The sequence below is a fragment of the Mchenga conophoros genome, linkage group LG19 (genome assembly GCF_057382185.1).
Source record: "Mchenga conophoros isolate Kocher_MC1m ecotype Shallow Benthic linkage group LG19, M_conophoros_male_GT1.1, whole genome shotgun sequence".
Lineage (NCBI taxonomy): Eukaryota > Metazoa > Chordata > Actinopteri > Cichliformes > Cichlidae > Mchenga > Mchenga conophoros.
In genome coordinates, this window is record NC_140544.1 from 30,378,542 (window position 1) to 30,399,707 (window position 21,166).

Sequence of the window (21,166 nt, forward strand, 5' to 3'; positions counted from 1 at the left end):
GAGATGACTGCCACTCTCACTGTTGTTCCTCTCTCCTGACCTCTTGGACCTATTGGTGACGTTTTGAACCAAAAACTTCAGTTATGGATTAATTACACTGATTTTACCACAGATTTTCAGTCCAGTTCTTGTGTAATTCTTCTCCCCATTTCCCCTCCTTAAGAATGGCTTCTTGATAGCCAAACTTCCACTGAGACCATGCTTAGTTATGCCAAGTTTTATGGCTTTGGGAATCAGCTTGTTGTTTGAATGGGGACAAATGATGATTTTGCAATAGGCTGCTTGTAAGTGCCTACAGATACAATTTAACATTGGTTGTCTGTTATATGTAGACACAACATTGACTCATCCCTTGAGTTAGGTTCCTTCTTTATGCTTGAATGTTTCATAGCCCAGTGTTAAGTTTCCGTACAAACTGGACTGCAAACGAATGAAAAAGCAGAAAAGACTTCAGCAAATAATATTGCTGAAGAGCACTTTCAAAGTCACAAGAAAGTCTGACACCTTGGAAGTGAGATATAAAGAAATGAGGGGTGGCTCAAGACTTTTGCACAACACTGTATACTGCAAACACTGTTGGATATTTAATTCCAATACAGCTTTACAGAGCCACTAGTCTGACTCTCAGCTCTTTTAGTACTTCTGTCCGTATCCTCATAAAGTTTCCCATATCAAATTGTCCCTTTTACTGCGCGCATGTAAAATGCTTCATACAGTTTCTGAACCATGAAGAAGAACAGGACTGTTTACAACAAATTCTTCTGGCGTGATAAAAAGCTGCATAACTCTGGTTTTTGTGCCACAAGGTCAGGATCAAACTAGCTGTCATGAATTCTGACTCCCACAGTTATGCAAATAGAAATATTAGAGTCTAGTAGAAAATGACCAATAATAAGCCTGGCATTGGTCCTCTTTCCAACCACATCCACTCCAAGTCAGTAGAGTGCTCCAGGCCACTGGGCTGATCCCAAGCACTGTAATTATTCACCTAGGAAGCTCAGTATGTTCAGCACAGTCGTCATATTTTGTACTGTCCTCTACTCTGTGTATTACAACAAACTTGGCTTATTTGGCAATTCGCTTCCAAATGACAATACAGGTGCCTTTAATATATTTTGATTTATAAACTGTAACAGTGGATTCAAGTGCTTTATTTCCTTATTAAATTAAAATAAAAAGAGCTGCTTAAGGTTTACCCACAGTTCCCCTGCACAACCTAGAGCTCCTTATTTGTAAAAAGCACTCCACTGCTGGTCTGCGGCTTGGGCCAGATCACTACAACGTGGAACTCTGACAGCTTTTAGTCATCCTCGGAGGTACGGTTTTCTTACTCAGGGGGGTAATAAATCCATTCATACTTTCTCCGGTAAGAAAAAAAGAGGCTTTAAATGGATTTCACTGACCACAGCAAAGCAAATACAACAATAGTAACCACATCTGGCCAACACATGTGCCATCTTTTTTTGTGTACATATCAGCAGCATCCAGCTCACAGTGTGTTTACAGCACGGAGCCAGATATCACCTTCTCTTCTGTGCTGTGAAATTGAAACTGTTGAGAGGACAGAAGAAAAAGAAGAGTTTGACAGAAGCATCAAAAACAAGCCAAAGCATTTTATTTGCACACATCCAGCTCAGCCTAGAGGTGCCAGTTTGGGAGGGCTTAGGCCGGGACTGAATTACACTCTACATACTGCTGCAGATGAAAGAACGGGAGAGGTACAGCACACCTGCTGGAAACTGCTGATTGAAGGGAAGTGTGTTCCTGCCTGCTGCGGTGATCTCTGCCAAGTCATACCGACAAGAGATGGTCGACACAGTTGGGACCACCCTGAAAAGAGAGAGGAACAGGGTGAGGCCTGGACTGACAGAAAGATTGACGGCATCCTATCAGCTGCTACTTCCCCAACATGTACAGCCATTTAGATAATGGCAGGCTGCTTCCTAAACCCTGTGAAAAAGAGGCTTCATGTTCTCCCTCGTGACTGCATTTCAGCTCTCATGAATAGCAGATTCATATGGGTCTTCTTGACTGTCAGTACACATATAGAAGTCTGATGATTGTAATCTTGCTGAATAATCTACACTTTTCCATCCATTTTTTTTTTACTGCTTATGCAGTTCAGGGTAACAGCAGGGTTGGAGCCTCTCCCAGCTGTCACAGGGCGAGAGGTGCTGTTCACCCTGGGCAGATCGCTAGTCTGTAGCAGGGCACTTTTCATGTGCAAGCCTTATCACGATATGATGTAATGTATCCAGGCTCCTTTCTGGGATAGCACTGTAGTCTGTCATGGCAGGGCTCGCTTCCTCGTTAAGGCTGTCATCGCCCAATGGGATGATGAGAATGCCATCCAGAAATAAGCGTGGACATCAGAGAGGCCACAGACATGGCATCAAGTGTTTGTTTTGCTCTGGGTATGAATTACACAAGACACTGTCTGTGTATTTATCAAGGTTAGAGAGGGACTGCTACTAAGGCTCACCACACGTCTATATTAATTACATTAGAGATGTTAAAATGAGGACTTTCAACATTACCTTTCAAACGTGTGAGTTAAAATAATGTTTTTCCTTTTCTGAATGTTCTCTAGATCATATTTTAAGGTTTGTTTTACTCTGTAAGCTAGTCAAGTTATACACATAGGTTTAAAACAATTTGTAAAAAGAGAAGCATCCTCTAAAAGAGGTCAGTGTTGTGAAATGCCTGCATAGTAATAGTCAAAAGAAAAACATACAATTCTTTATATTTCACTAGGAAGATGAGAAATATGTGGAGCAATTTATTGGAACATTTGCAAACATATGAAAATACAGCATATAAAACAAAAGCAGAATTTTTACAATTTTAAGAACTTGAAAGTCAATATTTGGTGTGATCATGTTTTATTCTTTAACATAGCCTGAAGCTTCTCGTCATTTCTTTAGGTTTGTCATACTCTTCACAAATAGGTCTTCAGGCTTCTTAAAGTTGTATGTTGGCTAGCCTTATGTTCTGTTCTCTGTTAAAATGGTTGCACATCTTGATCATCTATGTTCAGGTCATGGATCTGGGAAGGCCAATCCATGACTGATAATGTTTCTGCAAATTAGGAGGCTGGAAGCTCACACAAAGTTGCTTTTACTGCGGGCATTGGGCCAAAATACAAAGGAAACAGCCATCAATAATCTTACAGTGCATCTGGGTTTATTTCACTTTACATTAAAGGTAACTAAACTGGAGAAAGAACACAAATGGAGTGCTCAACTCTTAAATAGAAAAGAAGGTTGGACCATAAGTCATTAACTGAGAAGAACAATTCTCAAAATTCTCAAAACTCATTTCAGCTGCAGGAGTGAGACGAGCAAGCTAAAGGGCCAGGTGAGCTCAACGGTCAAAGAAGCTCAGGAACCAATGATGAGAAATCAAGAGAGGAAAGGAGGTAAATATGGTAATAAAATAAGAATATTAACTGCAGTTTTGTTGTGTGTTTCTCTGTGCACTTATGGTTTGACTGAACTGGGAGTGTGATTTGGGATCATTGTTAAAAACGGAAGCTGTTGCCAATCCTACACTTCCCAGGTGGCATTGCATGGTCTATCAAAATCTGACCGTACTTTTCAAGGTTCATAATTCCATCAGTTTAGACAAGAACGCTGACAACACTGGTTGCAATACAGCCTCAAAACATGACAGAGCCTCCACTGTTTTTTTACAGATGGCTGTAGACACTCATTGTTCTACCTCTCTCCTGATTTCTTAAGTACACATTCAAATTTGCCACTGATTTTTAGTCCAGTTGTTGTGTAATTTGGCATACCTCAGTCTTTTTCGCTTCCTTAAAAAATCTTTACAGCCACCCTTCCACTGAAACATTTCCGATGAGGCTTCAGTGAACAGGAGATGGATTAATCGAAGGTCCAGATGCAGCTCTCAGGTCCTGTGTCAGGTCTTTGCTGGATTTTTTCCTGTTTAGGATGTGACTTTCAGATACCGATCATCTGCTGCAGATAGAACTGGCAGGCCCAAAAAACTTTCAGGAATACGCTCCAAAACCATTCAGATATACTGTATGTCAGGGTTTCAACTACTAGCTCTTTCCTGATGCAAAAATATCATTTTATGTCGTCAAGCTCATATTGTTGCTACTTTTTGTAGAGTTGGTTAAAGAAATGGGAACAAATGATGTGCTTTTGTGACTGGTTTAAAAAAGAAAAAATATATTTAAAACTTTTTTTTTCATAGCTTGTCTGTCATGTGTAACGCTTAAACAACACAGTCTGGCTCCTTGGAAGCAAACTATAAAGAAATCAGCGGTGACTCAAGACTTTTACACAGTACTGTGCATGCATATAATCCTCCTCTGGCTAGACTGACAGACGAGAGAGATGCTGACATGCTTGTAGTTTGGTTGCCGTATTTGGACAATGAGGAAAAAAATATATTGGGTAAAGGCCCACTGTTGACATTGTCCAAGCTGTGAAACCCAGTAAATACACAAAATACTGGATATTTATTATATCTTCAGCCATTAAACTGTCACCAGTCAGCCCGGCTGTTAAGACGTTACATTTCGTGCCAGTTAGTTCACATAATTCACAGACTGGATGGAATCCCCCAATTTTTTTTAAAGTCGTCCAGGCGAACGGCCGTCGTCGTTTCAAAATCGCTCACAGTATGGGCCAGCGTCTCCACAAGGGCATGCAAAAACTTTTCAGATGTCCAACATTGTACATAAAATGCGGTTGAGACATTTTCCATCCACCAAATTCATCAGTGATGTTGTTATGGTCGTTAGAGAACGCAACAGCAACATTTTTGTGGCAAAGTAAACATTACCTCAACAAAGAATTTGCCCAAAGACTTCTCCGAGGAGGTTTTGCATGGAAATAAACTTCCAAGTAAATACGGTGTGTGTAACACTTTTCAGTCAAACTCCACAGACGCTCTGTATTTATTACAGCATAAATATGAAAGCCTCCCATTTTTGGTCCCATTTTTTTTCCTAAGAATGAAAATGGCACAATAAAAGGCTGTTATGCAACCAAAGATGTTTCTGGGTGTTTCAAACAAGGAGATTGAGCTATTTTCTGTTTAGGTTTGTGATTAACAGCCCCCAGGTTGTCTCCAGATGTGGTTTGGCCTCAGACACACACACACACACACGCTGACTCTGATCAGCAATAAAAAAGGTGACCCCTCATGACACTATCCATCATCATAAGAGATGACGCGGTGATCTAATAAGAAGATCTGACTCTTTGTGCAAACATGAAATCATTATTTAAGCTAAATGGTGGACAGCTGGTTGAGCGTTTAGAAGCACAGGCAACAGTTACCAAACTTCTCATCACATGCTATTAACTGGTGACATAAAAACAATAAGGTGTAGGAGAAGTTATGTGAATTCAACCATCAGAGCCATCTAGGTCTTTTGTACCTCCATTTATTTTATGAGGGAGACTTGGTCACAATCGATCTATAAAACAACAAATAGAGACCGAGCTGTTTGTAAATAAAAACTGCCCCCTTCCTTTCCACTGTCCAGTTTGCCCATTCCAAAATCCTCTGGAGCCTTACATAATTTCCAAACATAAAAATCTGGTACACAACAAAAAACGTGCATGATTTTAATCCTTTTTTAAAATTGCTCTGAAATGCATCTAAACATCCCACGCACCATTTACTTATATCATGATCTATCACGCAAGTCTTAATATACAAGCCCTGTGATTGATTCCTCTTGGGTTATCTTATCTTCAGCTAAGTAGAAACAGTTGAAGGACAGTTTTATGACTTTATCCTTTTGTTAACAGCTCTCCATAATTGCCGTGTCACCGTGTATTTTTCTACTCAGCTGTCATCCTGTTTTTATTCATTTAGTAACTTACCTCTTCCTATGATAAACACTCTTCCGGACCGTGCCAAGACAATCCGTGGAGAAAGGGGTCCTGGGTACTGCAGGGCGAGTGCAGAAACAACACTGCATTAGTTATCCTAAAGTCAAAGAGCTCCTTAATGACAGAGTGATAAAGTGCAACCTTGATCTCGTTTCACTGTGCTATATATTACTGGTTTCTTGCATCTTAAGATTAGTCACACGAAACAAACCAAAGCTCCCGTTGCGGAGATCCTGTTTTTAAATTTGGATTTAAGGATATAATTCTTTGATAGACTGACTGTGACTGAACATGTAGTAGGCTGATAGACATGATAGAGCTGCAGATTCGTGTAAACACATTGGAAACAGTGGTGTACAGTAACCATGAAGTTTACTGTAACATCAGCAGCAGCATTATTAAGTAAAAGGGTTCTAGTTTTATTTCAGAAACTCAATCTGATATTATTCAACCTGCAGGTGAGGAAAAATGGACAGGTAAGCACTTATCATCTGTCTCTATAGAGAAGCTACAGCAGGCAGAGAGTTAGCTTGGCTTAGCATTACTGTAAGACTGGAAACAAACAGCTAGTCAGGCTCTGTCCAACACCTCTTAAACTGCTAGCTTTTACACTTTTCCTGGGTTTCATAAAGATTAACATGTATTAAATCTTGATGAAAGACCTTCAGCTATGTTGGCAGGTGAATTTGGAGATTTGTATCTATAGCTTCACAAAATCCACTTTTCGTCACCATAACCTGGTGACTCAAGAAGCTTTGAGCAGCTTTGTGTAGGAAATTGTTTCTAAACTGATTCTTTATATATCCTTTATAGGTCTTAGGACTTTTAAAGCAGTGCTTTAAAATAACTTTAAAATTATCTGAAAAGTTCTTCCAAAACCCTTTCCTTCCTGATAAGAGAAGCAATACCCTCGCAGCAGAAAGTTTCATCTAATTGCTGGTTTAGACTGCACGGCCTGCTGGAGACTAATTTGAGGTAAGCAAATAAACAGATTTAACTCTCTTGGATGACCTTGAGCTGGTGTGACTGTGAAGCAAGCGTGGCACACTCAGTGAATTTTCCTCTTATAAATAAAGGTTGAGGTAAACACTGCTTAATCATTTTGTCTAAATTCATCAGCTTATACTAAGTACTTATTTACTTATTTCCATCCTGACAGTCAATCGTGTACAGTATTTGATTGTTAGGTCCTGTAGATATTTAGATGTGTTGCTCATGATGCCATGAAGTCATGAGGATCAGCACAATAAGTAAACTCACCTCTTCTGGCACTTGAGGCTGTTTAGCAGCATGTCTGTCTGCGGGCTTATTAAAACTTGGCTCCCTAATGAACATTCGCCCTTGAAGCCTGCTGAGTGCTTAGTGCTGCTCAGGAGACGAGGCTCTGGACGCACGGGGCCTCTCTTCCTGCTCCCTACTGAGCGCTCGGTATAAAACTCAGCTGTACCGGCAGGCCGGGTTAGAGTCATATGAATACTTTTACATTACAGTGAACTGGAATGTTAACAAAAGACAGTCCACAGAATAAATTCTATGCTTGTTCCTCCATGTTTTATTTCAGGAGGAAATAAATTTTGTGAGCTAATGTGGAGAAGTGTATCTTTGGCTTGGTGACAGTTTCTGTATGTCGTTTTGTCATTGTCATCTTGTCAGCTTTGCCTTGGGTGATTTAAACCCCACTGCTGCAGCAGCATGGGAGAGCGAGAGCAAAAAAGCTGTTCCACATGGGCTGACTGAGACCCTGCAGCCATGCCGTGAGTTCACACTACACCATGCCAATGTGTGTGTGCATGTGTATGCATGAGAACTGTAGCTGAAGCTGAGTGTGATGTGGGGCAATGGTAGACAGAGTTGCTCAATAACATAACCAGTCCAAGATTTCTCTCATGGGTGTGATTCACAAAGTGGGCAGTTATGGGAAACATCCAAGAAGTCCGACTTAAAAGACATGAAAATCCTGTTCTTTTTATCTATCCACCCATCAAGAACATCAAACCAACAGTCAATTGTTCTGGTAGTAGTGTGATTGTCTGGGGCTGTTTTGCTGTGTGAGGACCTGGACAATTCATCAAGCCATGAATTCTGCTCTCTACCAGGAAATGCTGAAGGAGAATGTCCAACCAACAGTTCATGGCCTGTTAAATTATGCAGCATGACAATGATCAGAAATGCACCAGCAAAATCACCAAAAAAAGGACAAAGCACAGAAGAGTGGGCTGAAATTCCTCCACAGCATTTTGAAAGAGTCATTGGCAGTTTTCAAAAACACTTTATTGACGTTGTTGCTGCCAATCTATCTATCTATCTATCTATCTATCTATCTATCTATCTATCTATCTATCTATCTATCTATCTATCTATCTATCTATCTATCTATCTATCTATCTAAGTCCTCTGGTTCTGCCAAAGATGAATGTGACGCTAATTTAAAAAACAGTTCAAAGACATTCCTGAAAAGTGCCATGATGAATGGGGCAGTTTTCCCAAACATCTGTTGGAGGCCTCAGTTTCTGTCTGCCTGGAGGGCTCTCGCAGACAGGTCAGGGTAGTCAGAGAGACTTCCTCCCTGAACCTTGCATCCCTCCAGTCCAGTCCCATGGATCCCATGGTCGTAACAAGGTTTCATTGATAGCTGTTCCACTGACTGGACTAAAGTTTAGCCGTTGTTGAATGCTGCCGTTGATGTTACCCTACTGACCTTCACGCACTCAACACTGGCGACTGATAATTAACAAAAGCCTGTGGCAGAGAGCACTTTGAAGTCATCTCTGCTAATCGTCGTGTCATCCCCTTTTTACTTGAAGTTTGCTTGTGGTAAACAGAGACTAGGCTATGGTGGGCCAGAGGTTTGTTCTGACTAAATGGACTATGGGGAAAAGGTTTAATGGATTGAAAAATAACAAATTTATCATGCTTAATAAGAAGCTATTCAGGTCAAATTGACCTCATGCGGGGGGTTAAATCGCATCATAACTTTCTGGTGCTCGACCTTCACTGTTAATTGGGGGCAGTGAAGAAGATTTTTCATTCTCCTAACCGCTGAAGAGAGCACATGATTCTCTGCTCACAGCTAACCAAGCATAAGGCCCGTGCAGCAGGACTAGCAGGCCTTAAACACGAGCATTACACGAGTGCTGCATATGGAAAGAAGATTATTCCTTCAAAACACAGCTAGCAATTAGTTTGCCTCAAACTCCAGCGCCATACCAAGTTTATGTGCTGTCATGTTGAAGGCTGGGAAGCACGTGCCATCAGTGAGTCAGCCACCAAATAGGGTTTATGTCTCATCCATTCCCAGCAGTAAAGATAAACAGAACTTAACCTGCATTACTCAACAGGCCTGCAGTCTAATATCAAAACAACTGACAATTTGTTCAATCTTTGCTTTATGGTGCGTGCAGTCAGACTAACACATGGGTGGCTTAGGGGTGAAATAAAATAACACAGTTGACGTGTGAACTAAAAAACCCTGCAGCAAAACAAGGTTTAAAAAGCAACAAAAAAAGTGAGTTACAGCTGACACTGCTGTAAATAAAGATAAGATTTAAAGGCAGATGTACAGTTTATTCACCACACAGGCCTATACTTTCCATATTATAAACATTACAGGCTGTTTGTTGATACTAGACTTAAATCATCGTGACCTTCTGGAGGCAATTAAAGGACTCTAATGGGAACAGCGTTTTTTCAGGCAGTTTTTCAGATGTATGGTCTATTTTATAAGACGCTACCTGACACTAATAAAGTGTAAAAGAAGAAGAAGAAGGAGAAATCGCTCCTTTATTGCTTTTTAACTTTTCCCACTGAAAAAATAGTCCTTTTGTTTCGAGTGCACTCCCTGAATTTAGATGCCAGGTTGGTGCCACACAGTTTGCATGTACTTTGAAGTGCTTGTCTCACCTTTGGCCCAGTTTCTAAAAATACCTAATCTAATATCACCCCTTGCATCTTTCTTTGTTGTGTGTTATGAAAACGTGATGAACAGAACCATCAGTTACCATTTTTGCGAGATACACATGTGGAGCAGTTTGTTTTTCTTCGGTGGGCAAGGGGCTGAGGGGTAAATGCAGCAGATATCCATTTCTGTCCACCTGGTAAAGCTGCTAATGTGGAAAATGCTTGACCTTGATTTTCCACGGTCGGTTGGTAGAGACAGCGTAAAGCCGTAAAGCAACGAGAATAGGGGCCGAAGCTTTGAGGCACGGCCCATCTATAAACCCTTCAAGACAAAACAGCAACAGAGTCAGCCCAGAGCGCCTTGCGTCCAGGTCACAACCAGGGGGACCAGAAGGAAGAGAGCTCCAGGGGCTCGGGCCAGCGGCGCGAGATGCACGCTTAAATCGAGGGTAAGGGGCCAGGAAAATTGAAAGGGAGGAGACAGAAAAGCAGAGAGGAGGAAGAAAGCTCCGGTTGAAACGCCAGAATGATCTATCGCACACATTAACTCCTCCCTCTGCTGTTTTTTTCTTTTGTGAACTGAATACTCAGAATTTACAAGAATGCATGTCACCAAGGGCACTCCATCGCACTCCTATTTAGACATTCCTGCCAGTGCTGATTTATGCTGTGACTGATTTCTGAATCTTTTAGGCTACATCTGGCTAATGAGTAGAAGGCCCCCACATCTTTAGAAAAATGTATGTTTTCTGGAAAGTTATTGCATGTTCTTATTTGACCTAATTGGCTGCCAGCATGATCCACCCTTTGAATCCGCTCCAGCAGCATTTATCATGCAGCGGTGTGACATCATTCTGCATATTGTTCATTGGAGACATTTTTAAATCAAACTTCAAGAGACAGAAGGACTGCACAAGAGAATTTCAGGCTGAAGTGGAGCAGCAGACACTTAACCAAAGTGTAAAAAAAACAAAACAAAGGCAGCATATTACACAGCCTACTGAAGCCATACAAGAAGACAACAATACATGGCAGCAACTTTAATGTCATAACCTAGAATTTTACATTTGAATGAATCCAAAGGAATCTTCTATATTCTTTTTTGTGATGCAGGACTTTTGGCGTAATCAAATATAAACCTTACATTTATTATCTGATTTCTGGATCAAAATTCAAGTAGCATACATTATTCAGCAAATTAACACCAAGAAGTATCTAGACTGGGGTTGTGAAATATGAGGCCCGGGGGCCAGAATCAGCCTGGCAAAGACATTAACGAGGACATGCGTTTGAAAATCTTTCCTACTGATAAAAGTCAACGTCAAGTTATAAGCGTTATTAACACCAAATATACCTGACGATGCTCTTATCACGCGCAGTAGAAACCATCTTCCCACTGCTGCAGAAGCTAACATCCACGGTTTTCCTTCTCTCCGACTCTTTAATCTTAATGTACCAGATTTTTTCCTGGATTGGCTGCTTTGCAAACGCCAGCCAATAGCTTGTCAAGTCAAAAAATCTGTGAATAGATGAATTTTCCATGAATACGTTCCAGAAATAGGTGATCCTGTGAATACTGAACCGTGGATAAAAAGACCTCCCCCATGACCGCTCATACCACACCATACCACTTAGGTTAAACTTCTTCGTTGGTTAAATACCTGTAGTCTTAGTATTATAACTAGTTGAACTGATGGAAAGAGGAGATTCAGTGGTCTGGCCCACTTAAGGTTAAAGTGGGCTCTACACACCTTTGACACACCTGGTCTAGACAAAACCAATCAGATGAAATCAATTTTTTAAGTACCTAGATTGAATCACAGAAAGAAAGACAGAGTCTATGTCAGTAGACAGAGTCTACTGACATATTCAAGAAGTTGTGCAAAAGCTCCACGGGGGTTCATTTGCTAGCAGGTACAAGAATGGATGTCTTGTCTTTGTCTACTATACTGTTTATTATACACAGTTCTGCTGCTAGGAGTTTCTCTGTTTCACAGACTGTGCTGCAATATGGGTTATAATAATACATAATTATTTCTGTATCAAAGCCAATCTTTTGAAAGGGGGCAAAAGGATAATTTGTAAAAGGGAAGTACTTAATCTAATCTTTGTTAGAGTTTTCATCATTCCAGTCAGCTAAAGGTCTTTGTTAACTTAACAACTCACACCCATAAATGAAAGAGCCGATCACTCAGCTGAGGCGGACGCGTTGCCAGTGCTATGACATGAATCAGAAACGTTGCCAGTGGCGCTACAGTCTGTCTGACTGTAGCGTGTTTCTGGAGTGCTCCGCCATTTGAAAGTGTAGATGGAGCTGAAAGATTTCCCTCTAGATCCAGCACCGTACAGTATGGCTCGGAGGCAAACGCACACGCATTTCTCAGTTGTTTCACAGCTGCACTTCTAACACCCATAAAAAGTACGAATATCACGAAAGGGAAAGTGAAGGTGGTTGTCTTAAATAACACCCATGTGACCTACTTCTATTATCCAGCTGACAGCTCTTTGTTCACACAAGCTGGGAAAGACCCTGCAGCCCAAGCCCCAAGTGCATTAGATTGATCCTGCTCTATCTTTAACTGTTTCCTCTAGTTGTGCGAATGCCTGTTTTATGTACAGTGCTGGAGCGTGATGGAGAACTTCTGTAATGATCCTTCTAAGGAAAAGCTGCCATGTTCGATGAAAAATAACACATCAATAAAGCACGTAATTCGAGTTTTTACAAAGTGGTTTTCTGCCAAAATGACCCTCCTTTTTCCACATTTTCCCTCAGGTCCTCACCACTGCCCAGTCTGAACAATGTCAGTATTATGTTAGCTCCCGGGCAAAAAGAAAGGAGAGTTGAAGTCCTTGATACAAACAGCAAAAGGTAGCTAATGAAGAGATTGGCGCTCCTTGTTGTTAGTGCTCTCTATTGAAAGTCAATACAAGAGCCCGATTCACATAGATCACTTAAAATTCTGGAGGAGAGGCTAAGAATACACAGTTGATACTTGGTTATAACAGGAGCCCTACATTCTGGTAATGATACTGCTTAGTTGTCTTGTGTCTTACACTTGACCTCTGACCCCTCGCTCGTGCAGCAGTGACAAGGCCGTCAACTAAACTGATGCAAATATGACATTCACGCTGACAGCGCGGATTCAACTCGATGCAGTTAATCAGCTTCCATCTATTTGTCCAAGATTACGCCATCGAACGTGAGACAATGAAAAGCACTTAATAATGTGGAGGCAATTCAAATCCACTTCAGGCTTGCTGTATCAATCACAGGCACGCACACATAAGCGGATCGTCGGTTCAGTCATGGGACTTGGATATTTTTGCTGATTTGACCCTGCGCTTTGTGTGAAACCTCGCAGTGTAATGCAGTTATATTTCTGCTCTGCATTTGAAAGATGATAGGAGTGGCTTGGTTGTCATGCCAGAGCTTTCAAAGGACTCTTTGTGTAGAAGCGTCGGTCATAGCCAGAGACATCCTCCTGGTATTTATTCTAGAGTTCCTCCAGATGCTGCAAATTGAAGCCTATCAAATTGGGTCACATTAAAGTCCACTTTCATAACATTGTTGCTCCACAAACTTTTAATGATTCCCAAACAAGGGTTAGTTAAGGGGTATGTTAAAGACTGTATCTAGGGTAATCTGAATCTATCTATCTATCTATCTATCTATCTATCTATCTATCTATCTATCAGATAAACAGATATAGATCTATGTGTCTATCTGCCAAGTTTGGAGTAGTTTGCATCAAGAGTTCCTTTGATAGCCGAAGAGCAGACAGAGACACATCTACCTAACGTTTATCTCACCATCAGTCTAAGATGGTGGTAGTAGTGTGATGGTCTGTGACTGCTTTACTGCTTTAACACCTGGACAACTTGCTGTAATTGATGAAGCCAGCTCTCTACTAGGAAATCCTGAAGGTAAATGTCCACCCATCAGTTCATGCCCTGAAGGTTAAGCAGTCTTGTGTTCTGCAGGAGGGGGTGACTGTAAATGCAACAACAAGTCCTCGTCTGAATGGTTAAAAAAAGATGAAAGTTTTTGGAGTGGCCCTGTCAAAGTCTGGACTTAAATCTGATTGAAATGCTTTGGTGTAACCTTAAACATGTCGCTCATGCTCAAAACCCTTCCCATGTGGCTTATTTTTAAAAGATCCTGCAAAGACCAGCGAGCCACAATTCATCCACAGCGATGTGAAACTAATGCACTTAATCAGGTCTCCCAACAACACACCTCCCAAGTTTGGAGTAGTTCAGGTGAAAATTTCTTTAGATGGCTGAGAAGAACATAAATTATGGATTTTTGACAAGAAACTAAAGGCGTTGGACAGATAACCTGTTGACATATTTTCTTGTAGCTGATAAATAAAACTAAACTAAATGTAACTGTCTAAAATGCTTGTCGATAAGTGAGAATCCAAGTGGAAGAACAATTAATAGTGTTAAAAAACTTCTAATAAAAGCATCAACTGACTGGAACATAAGGAGGTATTTAAGTGTGACACGGGTGTACACCTGCCAGGAAAGGCTGGCAACGTCTGCCCTACACAGATACAAGAGCATCTAACATGACTCAGAAACAGATTAAGACATTGATTTAAACTCAGCAAGGAACACTTGAGCAGCAGCCAGCTGCTCATTCGCACAGGTCACTGAGGAGATCTGTCTGTCCATGTAGGGGTAACCCTCATGGATGCTGGGGTCAGATGGCTGTGATCTTTTTGTTGCTATCTGCATTAGGAAAGCATGCTTGATTTAACTGTTATCAGGCAAAAATAGGGTACAGTAGCAGGCAGCAAGCTAGAGATGCATAAGACAAATGTGGCATCCTTTGTAATTAGATTAGTATGGGTTGGAAGATAAGCTGTAATCAATTGTAGTGGTCAGTCCGAGCCTTCACAGATTTAGTTTGCATGGATCGCTAACAAAAAAAGGAACACAGACATCACTTTTCAGGGGTTTTGGATATTTCATGGCTGGGAAAAAGAATGAATGGGTAGAAAACAGCACTCTGTGTGTTTTGGATGGCAGTTCTGTGAGTGGTAATGGTGCTTAGGGAGTAAGGAGAGCGCTCATGAAAGAGACAGGCGTGCATCTTTGTGGGCTGAATGAGAGAAGCGAGCCAGCTCTCTTTGGGTAGTTTAGGGTCTTATGGGAGAAGAGAAATGTGTTATTTCCAGACAGTGAGAAGGAAAGTGATGATGCAGCAGATGAAAAGAGGAGATGAATTGGATGTTACATAACTTGACCAGTTTTCCAAGGTTTCAGTTTGAGGGAGTCTGAACTGTGAGCTTTTTACTGCCAGATCAAAATGTGTGTATGGTCAGGAAGCACGTTTTACATATATCCTGCAATCTATAAAAGCTTAACAGTACCACTGTAAATTAGCTTTAAAGTGCCCTTACACTGCACTCACAGTGTGTCCTACCACAGAAATGGGTTAATAGAATAATAAGCCTAATTAATTAAAAATAATCATAAAACGGTGACTTTGAAATAATGAAACAATCAGCTCTGCGAAAGGAAGAAAAAACATCTGGAAGTTGTATAATATTTTCTACGCTGTCAACTTAAATTTAAATTGAAGGTAATGATTAATGCAGCTGCATTCATAAAACAGTCCTGCTCCGAAGAAATTCAGAGCAACAACATGTAACTTGGCAGAGAAAGTGCGTGTGGGCACATGGACCGAGCGATGCTGTAAGTAGAAGCAAGAATACATCCGACAAGGGGGAGTTTCTCCACGCAAAGCGCATGCAATCCCTACAAAAATTCCCAGTGACTTCAGATCCAAGGAGGTGGTGATACTCATGCGAGCACGATTCAAACTCTCTCACTTAGAGTAAGAATACAGCCTCAGAGCCCAGAGCCAGCGCGCTGCTCTCTTTGCCCCTCTTTTCTTGTTCAACATAAACTAAAGAGACGCAGATAGAATAATGTTTGCGTAAAACAGCATCTTTTTTCAGCGCGGGGGAAAGAAAAAAGCTGATAGTGTTTTCGGACTGTAGAAAAGTAAAGACTTGATAACCTGAAGACATTCTGTTTACGTCTTACCTGGGCATTATGAAGAGGTATCCGGGCATTTTTCATAGTTGGGAGAGGATGCGGTCTTGCTGAGCTCGTGTAAAACGGTTTCTCGTTTTATTTGTATTTTCTTCTTCGTTTTATTTTTTATTTTTTTGAGTTGCTCCTATTTCAGTGGCTCTTGATAGAAACGGTAACGCGTGTGTCCTTTTACGCGGTAGTTTCAAAAAAATTTGCATGCCCAAAATGGACCGTGCAGGATTTGCTCTTTTAATGATTTTGACTGTTGTGCTCGTGCGAGTTGGTGACGGTCAAAGGGACGCGGCAGGTGGGAGGAAAGAGGGTGCGGGGGCAGGCCGGGCGGTCTGGGACCAGCTGCAGTCCCGGGGGATCAGTCGAGGTCACTCGCCGAGGGGACCGCGGGACGGTTCGTCCTCGAGAACATCCAGTGACTCTTCACCTGGGACCAGTCAGTCGAGGACTCTGGTCCGCCTGCCCAGGGGGACATCATCTCAGGAGAATCGCAAGCACATATCCAAAGAAAGACCGGTCCATGCTGCTGCCACCTCCGGGGAAGATCTTGTCTCTGCGCCGAGGGATGGTGCGCGGCGCACCGCCAGACACCCTACCAGCCAGCAGCAACGAAACAGAGTGAACCGCAGGCAGAGCAGCAGGCACAGCTCTGCCAGCACTAAGCGACTTATCGGGTAAGAGTGACGGCCAAGTTCCCCACTGTCAGCAGTCTAAAAGTTTTACTTTGCTTTATCAAACTCTGGGTGAGCAGCAGTGGGCTACTTTAGGAGGAACGTGTGACCTATTTAGCTGTAGCGGTTAGTCCATGTGATTTACTGCAGTGATGGTGGCCCCTTTAGCGTAATCTTTCTTCCTGTAAGGTAAATCAGCACATTCCCCCAAAGCACTCCGTATACTGCATTAATTTGTCAACCAGTAGGTGACAGCTTTAAGCCAACTAAATATGAATTATAATAACGTATGGGTTTTGTTATCAAGGTCATGGCAGAACATGAAATAATAGCTGAGGTCAAACACCGTTGATTACTGGGCTGATGTGGCGGGGGCAGTAATGAACAGCAAATGTGATGCATATGGGTGAACTGTGTTTGAACTATTTAACATTGCATTATCACCATTTCCTCCCATTACTACACACAGTATATTCAAATTGCAGGAGGAGAGTGGCTGCAGCCTGCTTCAGTGCGAGTGCTCCAGTTTTAGGCTTTTGCCTGTGGCCATGTATTGTAGTGGCTCCACCAAAGCGTTGGCTGGTGAGCATTTAAAAAATTTGCTCGGTGATCAGAAACACCTGTTTCTCCAGTGGCACTCGCTCCAGCCTGCAAATCTCCTGTTGGGTCTCTGTTAAACTCTAAACAGGACAACGGGCTGTTTCCATATTAGACCTCTTTTCTTTTTGTTAAATGAAGCCTCCTGCATCCACTCCTGTTTGTTCCACTGGGACAAAGCTTGATACACACTGGAGGGTGAATGTTTACATAATAATCAGAGGGAGATTTGAACGGCTCATCTTGGACTGCTGTCACAGAAAATATATAAAAAGCATTTCTTCTGTGTGGCATAACAGGTCTATTATTGATATGTCCAAGTTATGGAGGATTGTTTAGAAGAAATAGATGGGCCTGCATATGATATGCACTTACAGCCTGCTACCCCAGCTACCTACTTGCTACTGACTCTACTGTAATGCCTTTGGTGAGCAGGACCTTGAGAAGTAGCATGCCCCACTAAACTCACGAGGCTTCACAGACAGGATATGATGATGTCAGCGCTCACATGTACCTTTCTCTCTGCGTAGCAGATGTGTTATGTTGTTTTGGTCTGAACCATTAAACCTGAAAAAACCAGCACATTCGGACCAATCCATCACTCAGACATCGAGGTGCTGTCTGTTTAAAGCAGCGTGCAAAGAAAATCGCTCGGCACAGGATTAGATCCAACATGCTTTATTGCAGGATAGGGCGAATGCCTTACTTGATGTTGCCAAAAACACATATTCCAGCGTTGAATGAATGGGGTTCTTTGAGTTTTCGAGCAACATAAAGGTGGGCGTTGCGTAAATCTGCGGGAACATTACCTTTTAGTAGTCTGCGTGGTGATTTTAACACTTATTAGTTCAGATGAATCATCTGCTGCTTGTTAGAGAAAGTGTTCGCATGACACATTTCCTCTTTGGAATTCCCACTCGCTCATTTACCGTACCCCGCAGCACTGGCAGAGCTGGGCTCACTTAGCTCTCCTTTACATTAAACTTGACTCAGTGTGACTCCTCTTTCTGTTTTCGCTGCACCTGTCAGATAGGTGATTGATCCAGATAGCTCAGCGGTGAAATAATTCTATGCCTCCTAATGTTAAGGTTTAAATAAAAATATAACAAGGTGCGAACAAGGTGTTATCTACCTATATTTTAGCCTAGGGCATGCTACTAATATGTTGTATAAAGGTCTCCATTACATGCATAAATCCCTTGATGGAATTTGAACGTGATGACTGATGTCTTTGGCACGAGCCTGACCTGATGTGTTTGATTTATGACAAAACTAATCTTGCCAGAGGGTCCAAATAACTGCATTTTATCCCTGTGACGCCTCAGTAACACTCAGAGCATCCACTGAGCGCGATCCAACTGAGGTCAATGAGTCAATCCCCGTTATCTTCTCAAATCACCATGAGTCAGACATCCACTTACTGTAATATCTTGTGAAAAGATGATGGGGCACAGAGCCATGCCAGCGTGTTGACTGTTGCCCCAGAGTTGCTCTTGCGGTCTGGTGCCTTTTCATCTATCTCGCCGCAAAAATTGGCCTGGACTACCAGTTAGGATTAACGAGTAAAAGAATCCAGATATAGCTGTTTAAAACTTGTCATCTCTCATTTGCTCTATGATTTATAGAAGATGCAGGGTGTTTTTTCGTGTCCCGTTTGCCTCGCTTAATCCTTCCAGGGCTCAGATAACTCTGTATTTGTCTTCACCCTGGACTCTCGCATAACAGCACGAGGGACTTGTGGGTCCACACGCAGATAAAGTTTCGTGACTTGCCCTGAATTTTTTTTTCATTATTAAATAAAATGCAATTATAGCGTAATCTCCAAGTTGTTCCTATCAATAGCCTAGCCACATCAGAAGGATTTGAAACCCTTAACAGCCTTTGCAATCAGATCAGTTTGTCATGCGAGGAGGTTCACCCTACTCACAGTTATTGCCTTGTGGATTAACACCTGAGAAAAAGAACTTTTATTTCACCCTGTTTTTCTCGTCTTTTGTGATCTTTTGTTCAGGCCGAATGTCTGTGGAGGTCAGCAGTGCTGCTCTGGTTGGGCTTTGGCACCAGGAACCAACCGCTGCATAAAACGTAAGTGTCGTTAACTCAGTACCCTGTGTAAACTTTAAATAAACGTACCTTGCTTGGATATCCTTTGATTTGGCTGCTCAGTTTGGCAACCGAGGACACACAAATTGGTGAAGCGGCACACAAGCACACTGCCATGCATTATATAGAAGAGAACTTCCTCTGCTAGTAAACTTTGCAGACAGAGAGGCTTTACAATCTAAGGCCCTCAGACTGAAAAATAACATAGTAAATGGCTACTAATGACTATCCTGTCAAGCGGAATTGCCCTATGAAAGTTTTCCCTGAGTGTTATTGCCCCCATGGTCATGTTCATCATGCAGTGTTTGCCTTTTTCTTTTCATGTAAGACCCTCGCTTGGAAATTACCGACACTTAGCACTTGGCTGTCTTTGTGACAGCAGTCCTTAATTATGGGTGGAACTGCTGCTTCTTTTTATTCGACCGCAGCAGTATTGAATAACCAGATAATTAAAAGTGGAACAGAAGACACAGGCTGTGAATGAATGCAGAGCCATATCTTTAAAATGTAACACTGACCTGGGCTGAAAAGCGCTTTTTCAGCCCAGGTCAGTGTTGCTGTTTCTTTCTTTAGCTTGCATATGGACTATCTCTGGTAGGGCTGCCACAAACGATTATTTTGATAGTCGACTAGTCACCGATTATTTTTGCGATTAGTCGACTAATCAGATCATCATCCATTGGACGCAAAACTACAGCTTATTGCACCAGCAGCATCTGCTCTTATATAACTATCATTAGCTTACAGCTTTAAGTGTTTAAGGTGCTAACTAAAAATAAAGACAAGATGATAGTTTATTAAATTTTAATGAAATTTGCAGATTGTTTCGGTGAAGTTTAATAAACTCCTTGCTATCTAAAATATAACAGGACACTGGAGTATATTCTGGAGCATCTCACACTTCTGATAATCAGCTGTCTGTTTGACGTTTATTCAGCTGTGTAAAAACTATAACTTTAATCTCAGCCAAACTGATTTACTCAGGAACAAATAAAATACTAAAAAAAAGCCAAACAATAACATTTTAATTTATCTAAGTGACTCATATATCATGTTTAACCTGAGTAGCGAAAGACGGCGGTGGGTTTGAAAACGATTTGCGGGGAGTCCGGTGTTCTCACGGCGCTAGTGAGCCTAGCCCCTGGCTAGCTAACGAGCTAGTGGGTAACAGACGTCTCCGAAAACGTCGGAGCGCTTTTGAAAATATGTGGTGTCCTGATAAACTGAGCAGATATTTGAGGTTTACACAGCTACATTCTCGCCTGAAAATATGTTAAACGTTTATTTTGTGACCCAGAAACAATAATAAGAGTAACATTAAAACTAACTAGCTGCCGCCATTGTTGGAAACTGGGCTGGGCCGCGCTATGAATTCTGGGACACAGCTGCTTCTTCTTCTTCTTCTTCTTCGGGGTTTAACGGTAGCTGACATCCTTGTACATGCAATGCTGCCATCTTCTGTTTCAGTCCGTTATTACACTCTTAAATCCTGCTATTATTCCTGCGTCTTTTGTGATCTTACAAAGCTTCAAACGACACGTCGACTATTAAATCAGTCGTCGACGATTTTGATAGTCGACGTAATCGTGACTAGTCGACAAATCGTGGCAGCCCTAATCTCTGGGAGAAAATCCATTTTTTAGACATGCTATTTCAGATGATCCTAAAGTAAGATTGCTGCAACTCATTCCACATTTGGTTCTTGCATGTTGTGCTGTAGGCAAAAATAACAGGTTGGAATGAAAAACCTTTTTTTTAGTAAAAGTTATCTTTAAATTTTACAAGCACAGTAAAACCCACACTGTTCAGTGACATCCAGTAAAACTGGCCATGGTTTTTTCTTTGACTTGTTTACTGTTTTCTCTGTTTTGTTTCTGCTAATTATCTCCCCCTCACACACGCAACCCCGTTTCACGCACATTTCAGCCGGTACACAGCGAGCTGATTGGCTCCAGCGGTCTT

General features: G+C 41.7%; 1 protein-coding gene and 1 long non-coding RNA gene across 3 annotated transcripts in view; one reads left to right on the forward strand and one right to left on the reverse strand.

Moving 5' to 3' along the window:
* Window positions 1–770: 770 nt before the first annotated feature.
* On the reverse strand, window positions 771–15,970 carry LOC146552617 (uncharacterized). Its single transcript, XR_014889874.1, has 4 exons — window positions 15,831–15,970; window positions 5,868–5,934; window positions 1,730–1,830; window positions 771–1,551 (listed from the first exon to the last, which is right to left on the reverse strand). It is a non-coding gene; the product is annotated as an uncharacterized LOC146552617 (long non-coding RNA).
* Window positions 15,971–16,037: 67 nt separating this feature from the next.
* Window positions 16,038–21,166, forward strand: part of LOC146552618 (latent-transforming growth factor beta-binding protein 2-like) — a 90,230-nt gene continuing 85,101 nt past the window's right edge. For both annotated transcript variants that reach the window (XM_085256322.1, XM_085256323.1), the window contains exons 1-2: window positions 16,038–16,507; window positions 19,113–19,186. In XM_085256322.1, the coding sequence (XP_085112448.1) occupies window positions 16,038–16,507; window positions 19,113–19,186 (544 nt within the window). The remainder of the gene's footprint in view (window positions 16,508–19,112; window positions 19,187–21,166) is intronic.